General features: G+C 42.1%; 1 protein-coding gene across 7 annotated transcripts in view; it reads right to left on the bottom strand.

The window, feature by feature from the left end:
* The window catches only part of Sardh (Sarcosine dehydrogenase), a 99,482-nt gene that overhangs the window by 72,149 nt on the left and 841 nt on the right, over positions 1-26,492 (bottom strand). For 2 of the 7 annotated variants that reach the window (XM_084586018.1, XM_084586016.1), the window contains exons 2-7: positions 26,179-26,371; positions 23,941-24,054; positions 20,208-20,386; positions 6,240-6,419; positions 6,059-6,182; positions 4,712-4,917 (exon numbers count right to left, since the gene is read on the bottom strand). In XM_084586018.1, the coding sequence (XP_084442144.1) occupies positions 4,712-4,917; positions 6,059-6,182; positions 6,240-6,419; positions 20,208-20,386; positions 23,941-24,054; positions 26,179-26,347 (972 nt within the window). In that variant the 5' untranslated portion in view covers positions 26,348-26,371. Of the gene's footprint in view, positions 1-4,711; positions 4,918-6,058; positions 6,183-6,239; positions 6,442-20,207; positions 20,387-23,940; positions 24,055-25,717; positions 25,884-26,178; positions 26,485-26,492 lie in introns of those variants that run through there. The other 5 variants (XM_084586017.1, XM_084586019.1, XM_084586022.1 and 2 more) reach the window with 5 other exon arrangements.

Genomic DNA, 26,492 nt, shown 5'->3' with positions numbered 1-26,492 from the left:
TAACGATAAGTTTGTTTAGACAGGTGAGCAATGAAGAACTGAAAGAAAGTACAACTCCAGAGTGACCAAGCCAGCATAAGATAAAAACTTACAACAGGCAGTGCTTCAACAAATGCAGAACCTTAACCCTTTGAATGCTAGGCATAAGCGTACCTGGGAGAATCTCTATTCAAACCCTTTGCCACACCAGAGTACACTTGTGTTGAATCTTTTGCTCACTCCTTACAAGTAGAATCTACTCTGATAAAAAAAAAAAAAAGTTTTGGACTGATGCTATCATCTATAAATCATTCGTTGAAACTCAATTTTACGCATACTTTTACAGAAGAGGACAGGTGTGCTGTTGTGTTTGTAGCATTGGCTATCTGCAACAGTCGGTTTTTGAAGGCCCGGAATGCAGGAGTGGGTCCTCCCAAAATACATGGCACAAAGGATCGGTTAAACCAGCCCTGTGGATATGAAAATACACTCAGAAACCACATAAAGAGGGGTGAAATAGGATTTGTATCAATTTTTGGAGCAGCAATAACCACATTCGGAGCAGCTCACAGGGAAAAAAAACAATTGCACTTTTCAGCCTGAATTCAAATTTTGGAGCTGTTAAACAGGGATGAAAACTTACTTTCGACACAAAAGAATGAAGGGATGTGAATGTCGGACTGTATGAATGAGACCCAAAGGAAATCGGCCACCTATCGCCAGCACTTAGTATATTTTGTTTAGGAATCCAGCATGTGCCTATTTTTGCAAATAACCATTTTGTTCTGCAAGGCATGCTATCGCACTAAAAAAAAACAAAAACACAATGAGAGCCATAAAACCAAGGAGGTTAATTTTAATTTTTTTTTTTGCATCTAGCGCAGTTTGACAATCTGAATCACGGAAACAATTATCTTACTCGCAAGACTCATAAAACAATGTTTTACTGTCTGCGAAATCCACATGTAGCTTGTGTTGTGCGAGGGCAGCTCCAGAAGATCCCATTTCCGAGCCATTTGCAATCGGTCTGTGCCAAAAAGCGAGCACAGTACAAAAATATATATATATATATATATATATATATTGATTCAAAAGCAAAAAGAAAAAACGAGAAGAAGAAAACAGCAACTAAAAGGCAAAAGGGCAAACGCCGAAAGAAGATAAGAAAGCAATGAAAACTGACGAGAGAGCGTGTCTTCCACCCGTGATTTACGCTCTCTAGGGGGGCTGGCGATGACTTGGTGGTTCTGACTCGATATTTTGATTAAGGGGAGGTGGGCAATAACTCGGGATATTAGGTTATATCTTCTTTGCATAGAGTAGGCTTTATAGTATTTCGATGTTACAACATCTGTAAATGTTAATTTTGGTAGTCCTGGGCTCCATTGTGGTGTTATGGAATTCAAGCTCCAAAGCTGCTGTGTGTTCTCCAAGATGTTGACGCCCGAAATAAATTTCATGTGTACCACCTCAAGTTATATTAGCACGAACATAAGGCCATGATGCACCTCCTACACTATCTGACGACGGGAAGGTGCGTCTATCAACGAGACAGCACAAAAACAACCTTGCTGTACATGAATGGCCCAGCGAGGTATCAGAAACTTCCATGAGCCGCATAAAAAACTAGAGATACATACACTGAAGCATGCGGTGCTTAAAACACAGTGTTGAAGTATTGCTCCAAAATCACAACAACCACCACGACCTTTTTTGCTGTGCGAAGCAGCAGCTGTGGTGACTCGTCAAAAACGGCCCCTTTGCATTATGGGGATGCTTCACCGCAGCAGCAGACTGACTCGTGCAGTGCAGCATCCTCAAACCGCAACCGTATACTCTAAGAGCGGAGGAAGCACGTGGATGCAAGAGAGAAAAATATGAGTAGGCTTTAGAACGCCGTGAAGCCATTTCAAAATAAAACTAAATGGCCAGTGACGCGTGCTGCAGTGTCTGAAACATCGTGATTTGCCATATCACGGCCGCAAGAAGAGTATAGCAAACATTTGCAGCTAGTCGGGCATTTTGCTGCAGCATGGCGCAAATTTAACAAATGTCACGCTTATGGCGCAGTTTGGCGCACACATATGGAACCGTATCAAAATGTTGCAATTGGCATAGCTGATTTTGACCCAAATGGCCACTCATTACTCACAAGGTGATAGCACCATAGAAGTATACTCTGCTGGGCTTGTTGGACAACAGCGACAGCACGAACCAAAGCCAAGGACACAGAAAAGACAGGGCGGGTGTCAAGGCACAACACTTTGTTCAGTTTGAAGGGTACTCAATATAAACCTGTGCCCAAACAGACTTCCACAGATAAGACATAAATCACAAATTATCATCGGGCTACTAAAAATAAAAATTAAATTTATCTTGCTTTCATGCAAGACCATCATGTCATTAATGTAATGTTTACCTTTTTTTCTTTTTTTGCATAAAATGCTTCAACAAGTTCAGGTGCAGTTCTATCATGACATTTTAAGGTCATCCTGTTGTCAGGCGGATGATATGCTTGCAAGTGCCGTGAAATTATCCCTGTAACAGCCGGCACAGCGCATGTGATACGGAGTGCAAAAATATAAACATATAGTTTTCATTTCTGCCCGCATAAATACTTGAATTGCCAGCACACTTGAAGCAATGGTCTCCACCAAAACATTTACGAATGCGAAGCCAAAGCATGAGCTGCCAGAGATATAGGATACGCACCTATAGATAAATTTGTGTATAAAAACTAACCCCAATGGCAACAAGCCTAAAATTTCTGTAAGTTGTAATAAACTTTCACAAATGACGGCGCAGTTCTCAATTTCGCGCTTGATTTCCCGCATGGACCTGAATACTTGAACCTGGTTTTGTGGGCCTTAGACAATCAATTATAAAGGTTAGCTAAAATCAACCATCATGCACTTTTTCTTAATGAACCTTCTAGTATATTTACATTTCTACAATCAAGGGACTATTAGTGATGAAATCCTGGAAGTTAACTTTTGTCCAACATTTCGAATGCCTGGAACCAAGTCTGCTTGCCAATAGAAGAGTGGGCACTACTCAAAAGATAGATCGCTTATTTTTACGTAAGCGCCCGTGAGCTGGTGGAATCTCACATAATACTGTCTCTTACCTGCACTCTTTACTCATACAGTTTGATTAAAATTTAATTTGTTATAGGGGAACATACACCAAAAGTTTGTCTTCTTGCTTAGAATACTGTTTATGAAATCGAACTTCATAAATCTAAATTTACCGCTAAGTATACTCTAAATGTGGTTGCCACCTCCAAAACACTCCTGAAGAACGCCAAGTAAATCACCGCAACAAGCGCGAGATAAAAAAATTTGATGCATTATGGTTTTAAAACAGTAGGAAACACAGTGGGCACCTATATACAAAAAAAAATACAGAAACCAGTAGAAAAACATTTATACTGTACTCATGAATTCAACACAATGTTCCGCTATTTAGCCCACACACTCCTGGCAATCTAAGCAGAGAAGAACAAAATGGTAAATTCATATATTGTGGCATCTCTTTCACAAAAAATTTTATCGATACCATTTTGTGATATGCATATAAGCTCAGGTGCACTTATTTGAGATACTATCAGTCCGGCCAGGACCAGGATAGGAGTGGTACAAAAGGTGCACTTGGTTTAGAGGTGTTTACAAAAACTTGCGTGTGCTGTCAGTGCACAAGAGACAAGGTTAGGATATTAAAAGGACCAACAACTGAACTTTAAGCATCCAATTCTTTTCCCCAAAATAAAAAAATAAAAAAATTACAGCTATAAAGTACCGGCAAAAGTGAATAAAAAACTGATATAGTCCCTGTAACTGGACATTAATTATAGACCATTTTAATGTAGAACAGTGTTTATTTGAGTTTCCACACTCAAAGCTGTTAAGAAATAGTGATGTACGCCTTGCTGAGAAATGTTTTACTGAACCGTGGCTACCGCTCAATCAAAGAATGCAGAACAAGGTAACGCTACCTAGAGACAAAAGTTGACAGCACCAATACTTGGCGTGAAGTGAGCGTGTACACTAGTTTCTCTCACCAACCACTTGGTATGCTAAAATTGACTGAGCGAAGTGCGAGCCATCTGAATTTCACACCAGTGAAACCGATAAGAGGAGTGTGGGCCAGATACCTTCACTAAGCACTCGGTATTCAAGAATCGAATGGGCCGCCGCTGTCTATCGTAGTGTCCTACATTGAGCATGTATTTTTCATTGCAGACACACGGAGAGAGCATACATACACCATAATAAAACATGAGAAAACATTCTGAATTACACATTTTGCACTTACCAAAAAAAAACATGGTCACATGGTAAAATACACCAATAATGGCAAGGTTTCACCACAAGACGGCACTTCAGTTTCTTCTATGCAATTCTCAATGTTATATTAAAATAATAGATCTTTCCTTTTTCTATTTCAGTGCTCAGTTCAATATGAGATAAAATTGTTTTAATTTTCCTCATAACCTCGTGACTCATTTTGGTCAGTTGTCAATCTCTTCAAAATTAATTGTCCATTCTTTTAGATGCAAGTTAAAAGCCAAAGAAATGTTTTGTTTTGTTCAGTGCCACTAGCTTCATATGGTGTCAGCTGGATGGCCTTCCGTTATACAGATGATAATCGCTGGAAGGCCATTGTGAATGATGAACTGCTTCCCACCACCAACAGCCACATTCCTCTTCAACAGTAGGAAAGGGCAGCACACCTGATCTATGAAGATAGGGTTTGGCTCATAGCCTCCAACCGACAGGGCATCCCCCTGCAGGCGCAGGTAGAGGGAGAGGTCATGGTCCCGCACATTGGGCATGTTCTGGATGCCCTCTATGCGATTGGTGACCACGTAAGCATGCTTCATGGCCACCAAGGGTACCGGTACGCCAACCATGGCACCAATGGACGGTGCCCAGGCCCCTGCATGGTGCAGCACTAGACATGCAACAGGGCTAGCCTGGTAGGCACAGCTTGCTACCAAGCTTTTCAAACGAAGCTAATGTGCAACCAAAATATTTTTTTTCAGCAAAGCATGTACAAAACAAATTCATGCAAGTATGAAAGGACCCTTTTGTACTGCTCTCACACCTGCGCGTGCTCTTATAAAATTGCACATTATATGTTTCACTGAGAAATGCAAAGTTTGAATCGACACTGCAGTCATGAAAACTACTATATACAGAATGTAGTACACACTTGAAACATCAACAGAATAAAATGGAAACATTTAGTCATACTGCATCAAGCCAGGAACAATAAGAGTTCAAGTACACCTATGAACATGAGCAACAGCAGCTTTACTGAAGCCGTTACTCTGACCCTTTATTTCTATAACATAGGTTATACAAATGCAGTTCAAGCTGCTTCGTTTCACTCTGAAAAGCCTTCCATAGGCAGGATTTGAACGGAAAATAAAACTTAATGAGATATTTTTATACTAGTAAAAACCTAGGTGACACATAAGCAAAAGAGTCTGAGTACAGCTTAATGACTTTTGTAGCACTGTAAACACTTTTTCCCTCTAAGAACAAAATACCAGGCAAAAAAAAAAAAAAAGACAATGCAGGCAATGCTGCAAAAAGCTATAGAGAAAACCCACCATTACATCATGCCTTACTGCTCAGTGAATACACACACATTCCATAACTGCTCAACACAAGAGCCACCAGTCACAGTGTACCCATAAGCCAGGCTCTTTAACCCCTATTTAGGAGAAATTTGAACTCTGCACACTCCTTGCAGGTATTGCCTATTAATGAAACATTTTTGCCTCTCTATGTGCTCGCAACTTTCAACAAGTATGGTTCAGTATCCCATCCCACAACTCCCTTTTATCAGTTCCAACATTATGCCTGTGTTCACAGCGCTTTTAGTTCCCACCCACAAATTAAAAATAGTATACATATGCTGTCTAAATGGTTAGATAGTGGCCGCATACAAATGAAAACACCTTTCATAGCATCAAATAACAGGAGCCAAAAACAAGCAGTGATCACGAACCACCTCAGCAAAAGAACAGGTGCACACTGCTGCCCAGGCCAAAACTTCCCGTGAATCGCACCTGTGCAGTTGATGAGGGCTTTTGTGCTGATCATTCCAGCTGCCGTCTGAACTCCAGACACACGCCTTGTGCCAAAATCATCAACACGTGTCTCTATTCCCACCACAGGGCACTTCTCGATCACCTGCAAAAATGTTGGAATCTTGAACTTATCTCTGCCAAGAAAGATGATGCCACTCACCTTTGCTCCCCTAGCAGTGGCCGCCCTTGTGAGGGCTGTGCAGAAGCCAGCAGGGTCCACAGTACCATCACCAGGGCTGTACAAGGTTCCATACAGATCATCAACATTCATCAGTGGATACAGCTTCTTGGTCTCTTCAGGGCTCAGCACGTAAGACTCGATACCAAATGCCTTGCCAATCTGTTGCAGAGAGACAAAGAATCTAAAAATAAGATAGTAACAAAAATTGGAAGAAGATATACAATAAGTGAAGTGTAGCAATGCCAGACCTGCCTCTCAACTAGAATAATTTAATGCAGTTCCACTGCCCCCACCTTTGACATTTCTCACAACTTACAGAAGAAAATTTCACAAAGGGCAAGTGGTGCTCGACATGTTAGTTCTCTCGACACCACATATATTACAAGCTCCACCCAAGGCTGCCTTAAGCAGCTCACAAGTGAGTTTTACATTTTTGTAACCACAGCTGCAGCAAGTGAGTCAATACCTTGAGTCACCACCTTAGTAATGGCCAGCAAACAAGCAGAAAAACGCCGCTTACGATGCAGCAATCGGAACACTTATTCACAGCTATCATCAGCGGCATTCAGATTGATTACTGCAGGGCAAATCAACCATTACGTTGGTCTTGTCATCCATCAGGTGTATACTGACCCTTTAACTGTCAAATTAACTCCCTAACATATACCATAAGTGCCTAAGTCTTTCAAGTGGCAAGTGGTCATATTTGGTAAAGGGTCAGAGGGCATGTTTGTGTCAGAATATTGGGTGGCACATACATGTTTTGCAGTCAACACGCAATTTGGCAATACTTGCCAGTGTGGCTAGTTATGACTTTCAAGAATTTTTTCTCTCCTCAAACAAAATTTACTCACATATAAAGCTGGATTACAGGATAAGAAGCTAATGTATACTGTAACGGGCTCGCGCGCCTGCCCAGTAAAAGGCGCACCAGGAACCAGGAGCTCTGGCAGAACCCGACCGGCCACGCCCATTCCTCTTTATTCTCTCTAGCACGTTTGCACCATGTGTTCACACCACGCTTCGTAGTCTTTCGTCACAGCGTTCGTCGTAATAATACAAAAATAAATCATTTTTATCTGGAAGGCCTCGGTTCCAAATATAAGCCTGAATAGCAGAAAAAAATTCCCTTTTTTTGCAAACTCTGAAACAGTGTCTTAAAAAGTTCTTTAACAAGACTGAATTACTCCACATATGAAAGGTGAAAGTACAGAAAAGAATTTTCGCTGAAACAGCAATAATGGTAAAGTAAAACATTCAAACCATCCCATTTTTTCTTACTCTGTCATTGCATCTTCTTCCACATTTGATTTAAATCTTTTCAACTTCAACCAACTTTGGTTCTTCATGGAAGTTTCAAATAGCACTTACGCGAGCAAAAACGTTTCTTGGGAAAAATACTTCGACGAAGGCCATTGCTTTTTTCAATATTATGGTACCCTCTAAAACCAAAATTAAGAAACCTAATTAGGAAATTATCATCCTTTGTCTAATAACCAAGGTTATCTGTACATCAGGGGTCTCAAAATGCTGCTCCTCGATGGTCTGGAGCCAGAAAGTAAAAAATAAGAATAAAAACAGTAAATAAAACCACAGAAATCTATGAACAATAAATAACAATAAAATAAGTAGGCAGCAGCCAAAACCTGTCTTTCCGAAACCCTGCCCTCCCATTCTTCGTGGAAAAGAAAAGGAACGTGCTCTAGAATCTGCCTAAATGCCGGATGAGTACCACTTCAAGGTGTTTTGGAAAGTGCTATTGAAAGAGCACGAGGATTAATAAATACCACGCTCACTTATTCTTAAAAGAAAAAATTTGGACTATGAGATAAAAGAGGGCTAGTTGTCCAGTGCCTTGCTCTTCAAGGCAGCCGAAAACACATCGCCTGGACACAAGGGCTTTTAGCTGAAGTTAAAGAGCCTAGTAGTAAAGGTGACTTGAGAAGCTGGCATGTGCTTTCGAAACAAAGGTTGAAGTGTTTGGGAAGGCAGTGCAATGAGGCAAGCTGCGTCACACTGCTCCATGAGCCACACGTTTGAGACCCCAGACGCACACGACGACCACCTTGCATATTGTAAAACCCACCAGCACAGACTGTGCAGAAGTATCTCTCACAGTTTTAAATACAGGTTTTTCAATGGTTAAAAAGCATCCTGTATACCGAGAGTCCGCCATAGCACTCTCTCCTGTTGTCACAAGTGATGTATTATTGTTATTATTCTCTAATCCCTATTGTAGCACCCTCCCTTACTGCCTCAATACTTAGCCAGGATAATACGATTCCAGCTGCCTGTGTAGACTTTCTACTGAGAACACACAAGTCCATAAATGAATCCATCATCTAAGGGAAGTCCATGACACAAGCAAGGCGCTTCCCTGCTGTAAGACAGCCGCAATTCTGTTTCAGTTATCCCCGAAACTGCCCACCAAAGAAAATAATCACCACACAGCGTAGCCATAGGGCACATGCTCACATCCGCTGCGCCCACGAGGAGACTGGCACAGCGAGCAATAGTAGCACACGGAGAGAAATTGCAGTAAAATCTAGTTATCCAAGCTTAGGCTCTGTTAAGCATGGCTAAATTATTATACTGGCCTTTATCTCTCTGCGAACTATTTCTCTTGTTCTCTGTGCGAAAAAGTGGACAGTGGTGTGGGAAGGAGGACCACCCCGGAATTGGGAACTTTCAGCGCGAAGAGTAGAGCTACACTATAAAAGCATGCAGCCCATATAGGCATGCTGCCATCACGCTCGACCATGGTGTCTGCCTGATCCACACCGCAGAATTATGCCGCTAAGTGCACGGTACTGTCACCATGCAGTCAAACTATGGCATGGTTTCAATAAAATATGAGAGACCATAGTTGGGGTACATCTCAAGTCCACAGTAACCACCCCGTACAATTTCTCTGTGAAAGAAACTAGTCCACTGTTGAGGCTTTTTCTAGTTAACAAAAAAAAAAATTACAGCTAACCATCAGACCAATTTAATAGATCAAGAATTTTGATGTCTCTAGCTTGTGTGGTATAGTCATATCAAAAACTGGTTCTACTTAATGTTCTGCAGAGTAATACACATGCCACATACCACTGCCCCAACATAGCAACTGCTGCCTTTTTAAGTTGGGTATAGTCAAATATCAATCTGAATCCCATGCAGTGCAGCTATAGGATCAATGAACTATGTTCTCTTCAACAACTATCTAGCACATTTGTTGCTGTCGCAACCAACAAGTTCAGTTAATATTCAATGCACAGTTTCACCTAGTGAAGTTAATTTTCATTGAAAACCGTCTTTTTTTTGCTGGCCTAGCCGTCACCTACCCATGATAACATTTCAACTAACTGTAGTCACGAGGCTGCACTTATAATAAAATGCGATAAATAAGCGAGAGAAATCAAGATAGTGTCAAGGGCACTTAAAAACCCTAAAGATACCACCATAATTCAGCTCACACTCGGTCTGCATTTATTTTTACTGTGAGAGTCAAAGATAATCTGAGCTTGCAATATATGCAGCCTTATTTTATGGCTAATGTCAAATCTCTTTAGCTTGAAAGCCCGAAGGCATCAGAACTGTTTTGGAGTTTGTTATTGTTCTGACAGGTAGTAACTGTGCACCGCCGGGGTGGTGCAGTGGTTAGGGTGCTCGACTACTGTGCCCAAGGATGCGGGATCGAATCCCAGCCTCGGTGGCCGCTTTTCATTGGAGACGAAAAGCTAGGCGCCCGTATGTTATGCGATGTCAGTGCACATTAAGAACCCCAGGTCGTTGAAATTACCGGAGCCCTCGACTACGGCATCTCTCATAGCCTTTGGAACTTTAGAAACTTCGTACACCAAAACAAACCAGTAAATTCCTTGATTAGAATAAATGGCTGTACCCTGAACAAATGGCGTGCTAAAAGCAAACAAAAGTATTTTAAATCTTCCAAGGTATACTGCGCACACACAAAACAAGGACGAGAAGGGTACACAACAAGCGCTTGTTGTGTACCCTTCTCGTCCTTGTTTTGTGTGTGCGCAGTATACCTTGAAGATATGTCTGACCGACTCACCCAACAACGCACTCTTTTAAGTGCATTTTAAAGCTTGAACCCTGCCTTCATGAATTTCTACACGCAAAAAGGAAACTTCCAATTGCGTTCCTATGCAACCACAAAACATGCCAGGAACTTTTTCAACTGCAGTTTGCATTGCATTTCCACTATAACCACAATGAAGATAGCACAGGACAGGTGCCAAGTTTTTTTTTTTTTTTCGATCTTATAAATGGTTGCAGCTGGATGATCTATTGATAAAATTTATTAGTGAATGCCCTTTTCTAATTGCATATTCAATTCATTTTGCTCTAGGTCAAGACAAGAAGATGCGAGAAAACAGGCAGTCTGCATATGGGCACCAAATATTATCATGAGCTTCCAAGTCCTTGCTCTCGTGAAGAACAGTTGTCCAAATTCTTTTCTATATTTGAAGACAAAAAATAAGTTCTTCGCAAAGCACTGCTAATGCAAAGCGAGCAGTCAAAATGTCTGCTCACCGTGTATGCCACACGGCTTTTTAAGTGCACTAGAATAGCTACCCCGCTGCTAGTGGCTCCCTCGAGAGTGTCATCATGTAAACCTGAACAGTCGCACATTCCCGCCCGCCACACTGCCCCTTCCAGCTGCCGCAGTAGCACAAGACTCGTACCACCACCCATAGTTAAAAACTGCTGTCTCTTTAATTTGCGTCCTACCATAATACTAAATGGGCATAATAAAGAAAGAGGTAAATGCAGAAAAAGCTCTGCAAATGTCCCACATACTCTCCTGCTGCAACCAAGCTTGACATACCTTAAGGAAAATAAATCCTTCCTACCCACACCTTTCCCTGAGCAATATTCCCATTGATTTTTTTTTTTTTCATTTCAGACTTCAAATAGAGACCCATTAAAACAAACATTTTCATATGCAGAGGTCTGATACATGGTTCTCACTGCAAATCCTCATTAGCATGACTGAAACTCAAGCCTGCTGTCTGTACACAGAGCACCACATTTGGGTGAAGCTTGTGCAGTGTTATGAGGAAAAAGTAAATATTTAACTGGCATCATCTTTTCCGATTGGGGGTGAAAACATTTTATCATTTGAACAAGTCCTCAGATGTGCATTCCACTAGAATACGCATATACCTTTGGCACAGCTCGGCCAACTTTTTCCAGTTATATGAATAAATTCCACTGCCATTAAAGTAGTGAGCACAAGTTTGGCATGCTCATTCTTCAAGTTTATATCAGTCACAATTTAAGCTTTATACTATTTAAGAGAGCAAGTTGTTGGGCGAGTCGCTCCTACATACCTAAACAAGGGAATTGCACTAATAAAGACACGGACGAGAAGAGGACACGGAAGGCCACAAACTCGCGACTGATTTTATTCAGAAAGAACACAAATATATATATATACCTTGATGCTTATTCAATCATTGCCTAAGCGCATATGCCAGGAAAGTTTTCTCTTTCTTATACAATTTGATAGTAGAATCGCTTACGCATTCATCACCTGACTTATCAATGAAAAAAGCCTCTGCGAGTGCACGTGCTATCTGGTTACGGCTGCGCCTTAAGATTTTGGTTCTAGCCAGCAAAGGCTAGCATGCTTTATCTGGCGTAGCCAAAGGGCATGCGCCGCAATGTAAGGGCAAATTTGACCCTTTTCCGTTATTCATAGAAAGCTGATGTTCCCTTAGTCATTCATTTATACAACAGCCCGTTTGGCCGATGTAAACTTTTCCACATGTCAGGGGAACTTCATGCACAACCCCGACAGAACACCTGACAAACTGGGGGGGTGTGACGCTTCGTGCAGTCTCGCACGCATTCCTCGCCGGAGACAATCCGGGGACACAAAGAGGCCAACCTGCGCGGTGCAGAAAATACCACCGGCACACCGTAGCGATTGGCTATTCTTTAGGTTGTAGAAAACCCTATGAATATAGGGGACAACCGCCGGTCTGGTTTTCGGTTGATCGCCACCTTCTTGAGGTGTTCTGAATTTCAGACTTTGCACAAGCTTCTCTGCCACAGCAGCTACGACTGAAACAGGAAACCCAGCTTTCTGTAACCTGGCAACCTGTGTTGTGTTTTATGGCACATAGGCAACTAAGGCCATCATGCGCCAAAAGCAAGGTTTAGAATCTGGACTTTGTTAAGGGCTTTAAGAAGTTATTATAGGTTCTATAACTTATTTAGATACTTTGCTTCTTTTAGGAACGAAAATATGCAGGAAATATCAATGAGTGACCTTTCTCCTAAAAGTAAGCTTGGGTGGAATGGTATATGTTCATTGTAAAGTTTTGGAAGTGCTTCTGTCGTAGATCTTCAAGTCTTGTACAACTGATTAGGATATGGTTGATTGTGAGCACGTCTCCACATTCTTCACAAGTAGGCTGATCGTGTTTTGTTAATAAATATGTGTAAGGTGTGTGTGTGACCGATACGAAGGCTACATAGAACCACTTCAATGAAACGCTCTTGGTGGCTACGTTTTCCATTCCTCTACCACGAACTTCAGTACGTGTAACTTATTTTCTTTGTCCCATGAATCTTGCCATATCTCTTTCAATTTTCTTTGTATATATTTTATGACATCTCTATGAGGTACATTTACTTGTTCTATTTTTGCATTCTGGGCGGCTGCAGCACACGCATCAGCTCTTTCCATTTCCATTTATACCTACGTGACTTGGCACCCAGCAGAAATTAATTTCGTGTCCCCGTGTTTCAGCTGTTTTTATGCAATGTATTATATTTCCTAATAAAGGTTGTGTTGCATTTCTGGCGTGTAGTGCTGTGATCACACTAAATGAGTGTGTATATTATACTTTTTTCAACGTTGCACTTTACTAGCTTTTCCGCAGCTAAGGAGATGGCATAACATTCGGCAGTAAAAGCTGTTGCACACAGAGGTAGCCTAACTGTTTTTTCAAGTTTTTCCTCCACTACACCACTACCAACGTAAAAAGTTGTTTTAGAACCGTCTGTATAAAATGCAGTGTGGTTTTTGTACTTTTCCTTCAAGGCTAGGAATTCTTGTATTATATGATCAGGTGGTGTCTGCTTTTTACGAAACTGTGTTAGTGAGAGGTCGCATACAGAAGGGAAGCTGTACCAAGGGGCAATTTGTTCGGGACTATGAACAATGTTTGGAAGTGTATCATGTATCTTTAGTTCCCGGCATATCTATTCATAACGGAGAATTAGGGGTCTTATTGCTAGTAGTTTATTGTTGAAAAGTGTTCTAGATGGGCACTTAGTGACTACAGAGTAGCAGAGGTGTTTTGGGATGGACCTTATTTTTAGCACTTAAGCACACGTAAGCATTGTTTTTCTGTCTGCGAGGGGTGGTTCATTTGTTTCGACATGGAGGCTATTTACGGGGGATGTTCTGTATGCGCCAGTTGTAAGCCGCAGGCCAAGGTTTTGCACAGGATCTAGACGTTTTAAGATGGTCTTGCTGACCCATACACAACACATCCATAGTCCAGGGAAGAGCGTACTACTGAGTGATAGACACGCATAGGACATGTTCTGTCAGAGCCCCAGCGTTTGTGTGATAGCACTTTCAGTATGTTCAGGGATCGGGAAGCTTTCTTTTTGAGGTTGTTGATATGTGGTAGAAAACTGAGTTTCTTGTCAAAAGTTACATCAAGAAATTTGTACTCGTTTTTTACTGGAAGTATTGTTTCATTTAGGTGCAGGTTAGGGTCGGTTTGTAACCCTCGTCGCAGAGAGAATAGAACAGCCACTGCTTTTTGTGGTGAAAACTGAAATCCATTTTGATCTGCGCATGTCGCCAGCTTGTTTATAGTAAGCTGCACTTGTCTTTCACATGTCGATACATTGGAGGATGTGTATGCTATCTGTAGGTCGTCGACATATAGTGAATACATTACAGATTTCGGGATTATTTTATTTAAAGAATTCATTTTTACCACAAAGAGAGTTGTACTTAATATACAGCCTTGTGGCACCCCATTCTCCTGCATGAAGTTCCTTGAAAAAGTTGAGCCTAGGCGCACACGAAATGTACGATTCGAAAGGAAGTCTTTTAGACAGTTCAGCATTCTACCACGGATGCACAAATCCGCTAGGTCACGAAGGATGCCGAATCTCCATGTCGTATCGTATGCCTTCTCCATATCGAAGAAGACTGCAAGACAGTGCTGCTTATGAACAAATGCTTCTCGGACAGTGTTTTCAAGGTGGACTAAATGGTCCATTGTAGAACATGCTTTTTTAAAACCACACTGGTGGATATCTAGAAGGTCCCGAGATTGAAGAACGAAGGTTAGCCTAATATTTAAAACACTTTCAAATGATTTTGCAAGGCAACTTGTAAGGGCTATCTATAGGTCTATAACTACTGGGGGCAGTGAGTGGCTTTCCTGGCTTCAGGAAAGGCACAATAAATGCTTTCTTCCATGCCTCTGGGATCTTTCCAGATACCCATATCTTATTGAAAAAATTCACAATGGCTCCTATCGCAGGTGTGGACAGATGTGCTAGCATTTCATAGTATATTTCGTCCGGGCCAGGCGCCGTCTTTTTATCAGCAGCTAAAGTGGTATTTATTTCTTGTACTGTGAGCAAAGAGTTGTAAGCTTCATTTCCACTCCCACTTGTTGGAAGTCTTTGTTTTTCAGCTGAAGTTTTGTATTTTAAGAAGCATTTTGTGTAGTGTAATAAACTTGATATTGAAGAAAAGTGTTCGCCTAAAATGTCTGCCTGTTCTTCTATGCTCGTTTGCTTGCTGGGATCTGTAAGAAATGGAATTGTGAAAGGAGAGAAGGTTTCGTCAAGTTTACGAACTTGCTCCCACATTTTTTTAGATGTGATTGAACTATTTATGGAAGACATATCTTTGCCAGGAAGACCTTTCGGCATTGCGGCGGACATATCGTGCTTTGGCTCTTGCCTGCTTAAAATATGTGAGATTTTCATCCGTGGGGTGCCTGCGAAAAATTCCCCACGCTTTGTTTTGTTTTCTTTTTGCTTCTTTACATTCTCACGAATACCAGATCTTGTGATTTTTTTGCACAGCTCCTGAGGACTGTGGGATAGCTAAGTATGCTGCAGCTATAATGCAAGTTGTAATCTTTTCGTTCAGCTCATCTACGCTGAGGTGATCTGAATAAATGTTTTCAAGGTTAGCTTTTGATTGAAATAATGGCCAGTTAGCTAGGTGAAGCTTCCACCGTCGTGGTTTGTTAAGTGTGATAGCTGGTGAAGGTGTTAAGCTGATTGTGACAGGGAAATGATCACTCCCCTGTGGATTGTCCTGAACATCCCATTTAAAATCTGTAAAAATTGATGGTGAACTAAAAGACAGATCTAAGCAACTCATTGCTCCAGTACTTGGCGAGCAGTAAGTAGGTTTGCCAGTATTGAGCAGGCAAACATCATTGTACAAAATAAAATCTAAAATATGACCCCTGCTATCGGTTTGTTTACTTCCTCAAAAAGTGGAATGTGCATTAAAATCTTCAACTGCCAGATATGGCTCTGGTAGCTGTTTAAAAAGTGATTCCAGGTCATGAAGCGTGACATTAGAATGAGGTTCAAGGTATACAGAACATAATGTTATAGTTTTGTAGTGCAGGATAGTGACCGCAACAGCCTCATAATTAGTTTTGAGGTCAATTTGATGAGTTGCAATTGAATTCTGAATAATAATAGCAACACCTCCGGATAACCTATTTGCTTGCTGTCGATCACAGCGAAAGACTTTATACTTTTTTGGAATGTTTGTGTGTTTAGGCCCTAGGTTTGTCTCCTGTAAACATGAGCAACCGGGGCAAGTGAATTTAAAAGATTGGTTACATCACTGTAGTTTCTAATGAGTCCACGGCAGTTCCAGTGGACCAGAAATGCCATGTTTAATGATTTGTGAAGATGGAGCTAAAAACTTAGGTTTCCGGATTATCCAATTTTGGAGCTGGAGCGGGGGCGAGTGAGGGGTAGTATCCATCGCCTGCTCGGAGGTGCTGGAGGTTCGCAGACGAGCTGCGGGAGAAGAGATTTCAGGCTTCTCCTTCTGCAAAGAAGCCTTTTGGGCAGCCGGTAGAGGGGCCGGCGGGCCCTGTTTCTTAGCTGACAGGGCAGCTTTTGCTGTCCCTGTTTGAGGCGGAGGTGCTCCTGCTTACGGCATAGCCTGAGCAGGAACTAGATCCAAGTGTGGCGCGTCGCCCCCCCATGCCACCTTGGAGTAGTTTGCTTTCGCTGTGAAAACAAACGGGTTTTTGTCTTTGACTCGTTGACGTGCTTCTTTGAAGCTGATGTTTTCGGTTGTTTTCATTGTTATAATTTCCTTTTCTTTTTTCCACAACTGGCATGACCTAGAGTATGCGGGGTGGTCCCCCTCGCAGTTTGCACAATGCGGCGCAGCAGTACAGTCATCGGATACATGGTCCTTTGCAGCACATCTAGCACATGTTCTGCGGCCGCGGCAACTCTGTGAGCCATGACCGAAACGTTGGCAGTTAAAGCAGCATCTGGGGTTGGGTATGTAGTGTCGAACATTTACTTTGATGTACCCTACTTCAATTGATTCAGGAAGTTTGGAGGTTGCAAAAGTCAGGACAATGTGTTTGGTAGGTATTTCCTTGTTGTCTTTTCTTATTTTGATTCGGTGCACATTAGTCACATTTTGTTCTTGTAGTCCCTCCAGCATTTCTTCCTCTGTGAGGTTCAAGAAGTCGCTTTCTGATATCACTTCACGGACAAAGTTCAGGGATCTGTGTGCAGATACTGTAATGGGGATTTCCCCAAAGTTCTCAAGCTGTGCAACTTTCACGCATTGGACATGGTCTCGGACTTCCAGTAGGTCGCCACTGGCTAGTTTAGATACTTTGTATCCTCGTCCTAGGGTTTGGGTAAGAGTCTTAGAGACAAGGAATGGGGATATTGTACGGGCTGGTTTTTCACTGTGGATTATGTGGAACTTGATGAACACTTCTGGTTTTTTGCAGAAAAAGTCAGATGCTGTTTCAGTCCGCCTTTTTTTAAGGCGATCATTTGGTTTTGGGGAGGAATCCATAAAGAGGTATGCTGTTCGGCCATGGTGCCAGCCACCCACCATGGAGCCCAACAAGGGGACGGGACAGGAAACTCCGAACAAGTCCTGCCTCCGCCAGCTGTACACCATAACTATAACCTAATATGGGGTAACACAGGGTAGTTACTCCACACACGGTTAACCCTTGCTGCCAGGAAGTAAGGAAAAACAAGAGAGTAGAGGACAGGAGAGTTGTATGATGGAAGATAGGAAAGTGAAAGATGGAGGGGAGGATAGGAAAAGGCGACTGCCGATTTCCCCCGGGTGAGTCGGCCCGGAGGTGCCGCCTGTGAGAAGCGTGGGCCAAAGTGGTGCATTGCCTCCACCGAGGGGCCTTAAAGGTCCGAACACTCAGGATCGGCTCAACCACCAGGATCCCCTTTTCCCCAGACACGACGATGCCACGCACGGCTAAGCATGGGTGCTGGGGTCCGTGGTGTCGCACAGTACACACAAACACCTGCTTTAACAGGCCTGGCAACCTGATTGTTGAGGCTGTCATTTACCAGGTGAACACATAATTTCTGCAAGGCTTCTTTCAGGCACAGCATAACAATGGCACGTTTTACCGTCTTAGAATGAGCAGACTCAAATGGCAACAGGTCTTTTCGGGCTCGTGGTGAGTACATCCAGCATGTGTAATCTGGTGTTAAAGTGATGTTAATATCTAAAAACTGCAATCTATCTTGTTCACGTAATTTGTGGGTAAAGGTTAGACCCCTCCCGTGTCGTTTAGACCTAACGTCTCTTGCACGGTGACCGTGTGTGTCAAACCGGGTTGCTTCTTAAGGATCACCAAATAATCGTCCACATATCTAAAAAATTTAAGAACTATCTTGTCATCCAAATAGCACACCAGATCACGATCAATGCTGGCCAAGACAATGTTAGCCAGTACAGGTGCCACACAAGACCCAATGCAAATGCCCTGACGTTGAACACAAAAATGGTTGTCAAAAGTTACAAAAGTGGATTCAAGATAAAATTCTAGTAGCCTCATGAAATTGTCGAGGGTAAGGCCACTGGTGTTCTGAAAATCTATGACACCATTATCGTCGATGCAAGACCTAACTGCACAAAATAGGGCATCATGCACTATAGAAAAGAATAGGTTCTCTAAGTCAAAAGAGACAGTGTAACCTAAAGATGAGGAACCCTGTAGAAAGAGACCACATCACCTGAATTCTTTACAACAAAAGGTTCTTGTGTAACTACATTGTTTAAACACTTCTGGAGGAAAGAGCTAATCTCCCGTTGCCATGTATCCCTTTCACTCACAATACACCGGAACAGCTTGTCATATTTGTGCGTCTTCACGGTAAAAAACAGTTCTAGGCTATTGCGCTTCAGTTGTTAACAGCTCTTAAAAGTCTGCCTAAAGCCAAGTCCTTGCACAGTTCTATGGCTTGAGCCTTTACCTTGGATGTCCTCACGTTTTTGGTAACAAAGTTCCTTCTGATGGCTTCAACGGCCTTGTCGTGAAACATCCCCACTGGTAGCACGGCAAATCCTCCCTCTTAGTCTGCCTGCAGAAGCATCAGCTGATGTTTTCTGAAGAAAGAGAACTTTTTCGGCTTCCTTTTCCACAGTTGATTGTGTTCGGCCCGAAATACTTGAGGCTTGGTGGCCATCCGCAGCAGGCAATCAACCCCATCAAGAAGACGCCTTTCACGGTCCTCTTCACTAGCTTTGCGCGCCACTTGTCGATTCAACGACAGCAACTCGTGCGCTGACACATCAGGCTTCATGCTGAACTTCGGGCCTTTCTTTAGCTCATCGGCTACCTTGGGTGGTAGTTCAGTGTCGGCCAGCAGAGAAATCGCACAGCCAAGACTTTTTTCCCTAGGCCTGCCTTTTGGAAGGCGCAGCAAAAGGCACTTGCACCAAAATTCGACTGCTTGGGAAGTATGTCGCCGATAGGACTGTAACCTGGCTTTACCTATCCACTCTGAGTCTGTGCTAAAGGCACAGGTGATAAGTCAGGTGATGAATGCGTAAGCGATTCTACTATTAAATTGTATAAGAAAGAGAAAACGTTCCTAGCATGTGCGCTTAGGCAATGATTGAATAAGCATCAAAGTATATATATATATTTGTGTTCTTTCTGAATAAAATCAGTCACGAGTTTGTGCCCGTCTATGTCCTCTTCTCATCCGTGTCTTTTTTAGCGCAATTCCTTTTTAAGCTTTATACTCTTTTTCAGCATTTAAATTACTCGCTACAGAAGCTATTAAATCCAATTACTAGCAGTTACATACCCCTAAACCTTTTGCAAGAAAAGTATAGTCCAATTCAGAGAGAAAACTATTTATGCCACTTGCAATCACATTTTACCATATCTTGCTATGAATTGTAAGTATATTTAAATACACCCTTTTCTGCTTAGCTAGGAGGAAAGCAACTTTAATATGCTTCCATCCAATTCATACTTAGTATTATTAGCTGTAATAAAATTAAAATGTAAATATTAATAATTTAATAATAAATGGAACCTTCTTATGCTTCTTGTCCATCAATAAGTTCGCTTTCTTTTTTTTAGAGACATAATCTAGAATCTTAGCTAGTGCCAATAAGCAGAAGCTATTATTTTCAGGTGGACTCTAATCAGATGGGCACGAATATATCCTCTAAAATTTCACGTGCTGTGGTTAAAAAGGGACAAAAAGTGTTGCCTCTTGTTACTTTAAAATCTGCAATTTACAGCTCATTGTGTCATAGGAAATGTGGACGGGCAGGGTTACATCGCTTATTCCTTTACATACACTCAAATTAACAAGTGTACATGATTTTAGGATTACAGGAGCAGTGAACCGCAATAAAACAGAATACAGACAACAGCAGTAACCCACCGTCATGAGCCTCCTGTACTCGTCAAGGCGCTCTTTCGAATTGGCAATGAAAAGACCACCATTGTTGATAAACCCAGGATGGACACCAGTCTCCTTTTCCAGAACATTCATCAGCAAGTGGCGAGTGTGATTTAAGATTTGGATATCAGTGTCATTTGGTCGCAGCCGCCATATGAGCCCTGCACAATTAAGGGGTAGTTGGAAAACACATTTGCACATGTATCAGATCCTAAAGTGCTTTCGGCAAACTACTTTAAGCAAAGCGGTACAGCATTTTCCCTAAGCTTTTACTGGCTCCAGGTGTCCGTTCTTTACCTGGTCATCTACAGCCACGAATGCCAAAGCTGTTCATGAGACAAAACAAAATGTGCAAGGTGTAACTGATTAAGAACTGTTTGCCTCCATTTTCAATGACTACAAGCAATATGCTTTCAACAATTATCTAAACATGCTTGCAATTGCAAACATAATTGCAAACATGCAATTATCAACATTATCTAAACAACAGATCTAAACATGATCATGATAAGGAACTCATATTGATAATGTATACTAATACACTACTCTATGCGTTGTGCTGGGTATCACTACAAATATGTGGGTAAGAGTATCATGGACAAAACACAAGCTGTGATATGTCTGTTTTTGTGTTAAAGAGGCCAAACATCTTAAAAATGTCACAGTCTATTTTAATTAAAGGCCTTTCTTTTTAAGGATTCGTCTTTCGTCCTGCACCATCTCGTTCTGCGCCACGGTTCACCTAAAGAATTGCTCAGTGACCTCCTTTTTCTCCCGGGGATAATTGTAGTGTCACACCAACGCTCGGTGACTATCGACGGTGACAAAGACGACAAGCGTATGTCGAAAAGGCGCGTGCTACGAAGAAGACGGTTGACAAAGAAGAAGACGCAAAAGACTGACGCGCTAGTTAAACGTTCGACCAGAACACCGACCTCAGACTGAACGTACTCTTACACAAGAAACAATAATAGGGTTCTCCTAGAACTCTAAGGTGGAAAAGAAACTGTTCATTATAAAATTGTGCCAAGTACTTTTTTTCCCCAGTTTTGCAGCCAAGTTCTGCTATGACAACAACATGCGGTTTACTGAGACCATGTATTCACTAAATGCATCATGCATGTTGGTTTATATCCACTCATTAAGGCTTTCAAAAGTGCTTTACCCAGTGCAGTGAATAATTTACTCCATTACTGCATTTACAGTGCCACTCATATCTCCGTTCATGCTGCACTATCTTCATGAAATTTTTGTACAGTATATTTGCTTCTCAATTTTCCGGTACAAGCTTGAGCAGCATAGACAGCCCTTGTCACATTGCCAGCAAGTCTGATATGACTCGAGAGCAACTTCTATTAGTGCCATGGCTGCTGTTATAGAGTAAGATATTTGCAAGTAATGATATGACTGCATCTCTAGAGTGTAGTGCAGTGCGTACAATTAAGGAATCAGTGTAATAATACTGTTTGCAGAGCGTTTTTTTTTTTTCTTTTTTTAGGGCAGTGCATATAGCGTAAAAATCATAAGTAAAACTGATGTGCATTTTTTATTCCTAAGCCCTCTAGTACTACTGCGCTTCTAACATATGACTCCATGTTTAAGCTGTCTGCAATAAATGAGCTTCATATTTCCGTTCAGTGCTAGGTGTTCTTGTGCAGTATGCTGTCTTTGTGTTGGCGCCTTATGAAACTGTACAAGAGAGGTCACAGGCTGCAAGAACTTGGTAGTGTGGAGGCAGTGTGTCCCAACTATGGGATAAGCCAGATAATATGCCCAGAATGCCAAGGTTGTAGCACATTTTTTCCGCATCACAAAAGCAGCAGCCTCATTGTTTGAGGTGCATTGTAGAACACTTTTCTAAAGGCATACGTGCTGCAATTGTGCAGTAAAGGTACTTCGTTAGCTATATCATTTTAAGAATGTATATGCACATCAGAGCAGTTTCAATTTAAATGTAGTGGATATCTATTAGCTCCTAGATCAAAACAGGCTACAGGGGATGTTTTACAAGGCCCAGATGGGAGGTACAGATGAAAGCTGTGTATTTGGTCTATTAATTTAATCCTTTATATGCCATAAATATACAAATAGCATAACTGGATTCCTCAGAATGGTTGTAGAAACTGAATGAGCACTTTTACAACTGTTTTACCTCTGATTCTGTAGAAAACAATGGTTAGACACAGGTATCAGTAACTTATTTAAAAAAAAAACAAAACAGTATATACCAAGCCATACCAGTCTTTCTGACGTATAACAAAACGCATTAGAATTGAAAATTGCTTCGAGAAGCGTTACGAGGAAGCTGACTGATGTAAAAGGCTAAACAATTTTTCAAATTCATTTCTTCCCATCAAAAATGTCTACGCCAAATTGTACGCCTGCACTTGCAAAAATGTGCAGAACCCCAAAAAGGGCCACTAACAGAGATGATTAAAAAAAAATGCCAAAGCTTAAGCATGGCTCGAACCTAGTTAGATGAGCAAAAGCTCTGTTAATCATGATTTTTCAAGGTTGAACAATGTTGAACACAGTTTGAATTAGAGGAATGCTCAAGCTTCGCCTTAAAGGGCCCATGAAAAGCTATTTACTAGAGTTATGAAACGCGCCAAGCAATCCTCTCTGCAACGGAAAAATTTTTGGGCTAACTTCATTAGCACCGAACATATCCGTAATCGAACATGATGCTCCTCCTCTTCCCCCTCAACTCGACCCGTGCTAGCGTGACGTCACCCCACCATAGCCTGTCCCACCTGCCTAACTTGGGAGCGCAAAATGAGTAGGCATGCCCAGCAGCCCCCCTGACATCAGTGGGGAGGCCTGCATGTGGCGGTGTCGCTAAAATCTGCCGCGAGCGGTCGCCAGGAGCACTTTTTAAAAAGTATTTGCAAATTATCGACTCCATGTGAACCTTTCAAATCTGACAATACTCACAAAGACCACTTTATGAATTGCTTCTATTAAAAGTTTACCCAAGTAGGATTTCAGGGGCACTTTAATAGCAGACATGATAGTGTCTGTAACACCACCTTTTAATTCCACAATTTTTTTTATTTTTTGTTTAAGTTAGTTTCTGGGAAAAGGAAAGCATAGTATCACTCTTCAGTGTACACCTACACTCTCACAAGATACCTGCAGCACTGCAAAAGGCAGAGGAACCCTTGCAATTGTGCTCCTAAGTGCCTTTGCCCGTGCGCATTATAACAGAGAACAGTGCTACTGTCACCCCCCGCGTAGGAGCACAACTGCCTATTGTAGTGAGCGTGATCCTGATTGGTGCCTCTACCTTTCGCAATTGCTGCAAACATCTTGTGAGACTCACCCCGCCTTTTCATTTCACATTTTTTAATATACTTTGCTTAAATTGGTTTTGGGGGAAAGCAAAGTGCAGCATCCGTCACTACTCAAGGTCATTCAGACCCAGTGAGGCTGCACCCTGCGTAATGTTGCTTATGCTCTAAAATACTGAACGGTTTGCTTGATGGTTTGGTAATATTCAGCATGCAAAAGCATGGTACATTGGTGCACCATTTTTCATTTGCTGGCACATGAAGGTTGTACGACAAATGTAACTTGCTGCATTTGTTCTCAAGCAGCATACAAGAAAGCAATGAATATTTTAAGGCCCCAACATCTCGATGAGAGCATGAGGACACAAATTAATGAATGAGAGAAATTAACATTAAACAAAATGCAGCTTCAGCAATATACGCACCAGCTGTATGCCAAGTTGTACCTGCAGTCAAACGGTCCCTCTCAAGTAGCACAGCACTGTTGCAGCCCAGCTTGGTGAGGTGGTAAAGTGTGCTGCATCCAATTATACCACCACCTGATGCAGAAAATAGTGTTCTAAATGTACTTTAAGAAATAGCAGAAACATCTCTATGCCGGACGACTCGGCCTGAACACGATTTCTATGAAAATCACTTCTATGCCCAATCAACACACAATCAGAGGTACAAAACTGCAGGACAGTGTTACACACACTCATTTTCTGCCATGCAAAATTCCTTTGAAAAAGAAAAAAGAATCCTTCCAGTCATGTAACTAACCAAAAATATTGCATTTGTATGAGAATCCAGCCTTACTCATTTTGGGTTGATCAAATATTGTGTACTGTTCACTGCTAGAAAAACAATGCATCTGGGTGTCAATAACCAATATTAGCTACAATGAAAAAAGCAACAAAATAGATCAGAATAAAGGGATGGAAAACAGATGCATTCCTCTTGGCAGTGCAGAGATGTTTGCATTTTTTTTTTTTTTTCCACTGCTGCAAATGAACCTACTAGCCCAGATTGCTGCTCTAAAATCACTAACACCACTGCCTTTGACATAATGCCAGGCATTGCATAGTGAGAAGTGAAGATTAGTCTGCTAAAACTTTTGGTTGATTTCTAATGCATTGGACACAAGTAAGCTTTCTAACTTAACGAAGTTTCGACATCCCAAGATATCGCAGTTTAACAGATTTGAGCAAGTGGTCAGTATCCGATATCCACTTCAAATAAATGCAGCTATCAGGTGCTGTTTTGTCTACAGCTCCAGCAATGGGTCCTTAATTCACTTCAAACAAAGGAACGCATCCCATATCAAGTTTTATTTTACGGTGATGTTATGGGCACAAAATGGGCCCGCAGCTGCTTCGGTCAACATACACAAATTGTGAACATAGTCTAAATGTGAGAAAATGTGCTATGCACACAAATCTGCTTCACTAGTGTAGGCGCTGGCTAAGTACTTTTTCCTGAAATCACTGTACAAATGATCAGCGAAGTCTTAATCCTTTAGAAGCATGACACGCGTTTTCGTTATTTTTGTTTCGTTTTCTCACTCTTCTGTTTTGTTCATGTAGCCCGCTATTCGCATTTACTGGCCCTTTATTTGGAGACGATGACCCTTTATTTAAAGCATATTGCTTTACTTTTATTTCTGAACGGTTTTATTTCTCTTTCACTGTGCGATCGGCTGTTCACAAATTTCGGGATGCTCCTGCAATATTCGAAGTTATCACGTAAGACGCACGAGCACGGTCGTAAGCTAGCTAGCTTCCGCGACATTTTTAGACTTCACTGACGCATCGAGTTAAGGCCTCTTAACAAGATGACAGGGGCCGCTCGTCGGTGACATGAATTACGCCCCATCAGGAAGTCCAGTCAGCGGTGCATGCCCGATGTCTCACCTAAAACTCACGTCAAGAGTAAGGGAAAGGTTGCAGGTGTTATTAATTCTTAGCCGATGTGTCGCCCGTCACCGAACCAACCGAACTTTTCCCGCTTAACAGCCGCTGCCCAACGCTTTGGACCCCCTCTGACCGCAAGAAACTTGTGGAAACATCGCGGTGCTTCAGTGCATGGCTCGTTCGACCGTTCGACTGCTGATAGCACTCTACTTCACTACGGCGTTCATCAAGTCCAGAGATATGACACTGTTGCATCCCCGTAACGCCACGGAGTCCACCTGGCATTGCATAAAGTGGAATAATGTCGTACGAAAACACAGGCGCCTTCCGGGTTTCTTGCGTTTCGCGTCCATCAGCAAGCATGATTACAGCCAGAAAATGCAGACTGATGCTCCAAGTAGTCCTGAGGCAGCAAGCATGAACAGCACCTTCTTTACTTTTCAAAGTAGAGGAGGCGTTGACATGAACCACAGAGCGAGAAACAAAAAAAAAAACAAAAAAGCCGACACGGGCATACATGCAGGCGCCGAAGCCGAACATGCACCGCCCCCAGCCGACGCGATGCGGCGTTGTTTTCCGCTCCGTGCGCATAGCGCATCCGGTATTTCAGTAACATTTTTGTGTCCACAGCATTTCGCATTCATCTATTATAGGACGTCTAAAGCATAAGTGTCTAAAGGTCTAAATGAACACCGCATTTGGCGTTGTCTTCCGATCTGACACGACATGGAACTAATTTCCGGTTCCTTGTAGACGTCGTTGGTGTCTTACCAATTATGACGACATCTGCCGAAGCGGGCACTGCGGCTGGAATCTTAACTTGTTTTCCTTCAAGAGTTTCATACGGCACGGCACTCGCTATTGTTGAGGACTGCTGCCTCACTCGAACCACCGGAGGGACGATACGCACAGCGGCGGGCACTTTTCTCAGGTAGGCCATCGCCGCCAGGACACCTCACAGACACTGCATTACAAATACGAGCACAAACTGCAATGCAACAAATGCCCAGACAGCAAATCTTGTGGCTTAACGGAACGATTATTTATAGTAACTGAAAACCTGCCAAGTAAACCAAACTGGCCGC

Source organism: Amblyomma maculatum, unplaced genomic scaffold, assembly GCF_055883805.1.
Source record: "Amblyomma maculatum isolate TAMU_Amacu unplaced genomic scaffold, ASM5588380v1 scaffold_13, whole genome shotgun sequence".
Lineage (NCBI taxonomy): Eukaryota > Metazoa > Arthropoda > Arachnida > Ixodida > Ixodidae > Amblyomma > Amblyomma maculatum.
The sequence above is the reverse complement of the archived record's forward strand: the minus strand, read 5'-3'. Positions and strand labels throughout refer to the sequence as shown.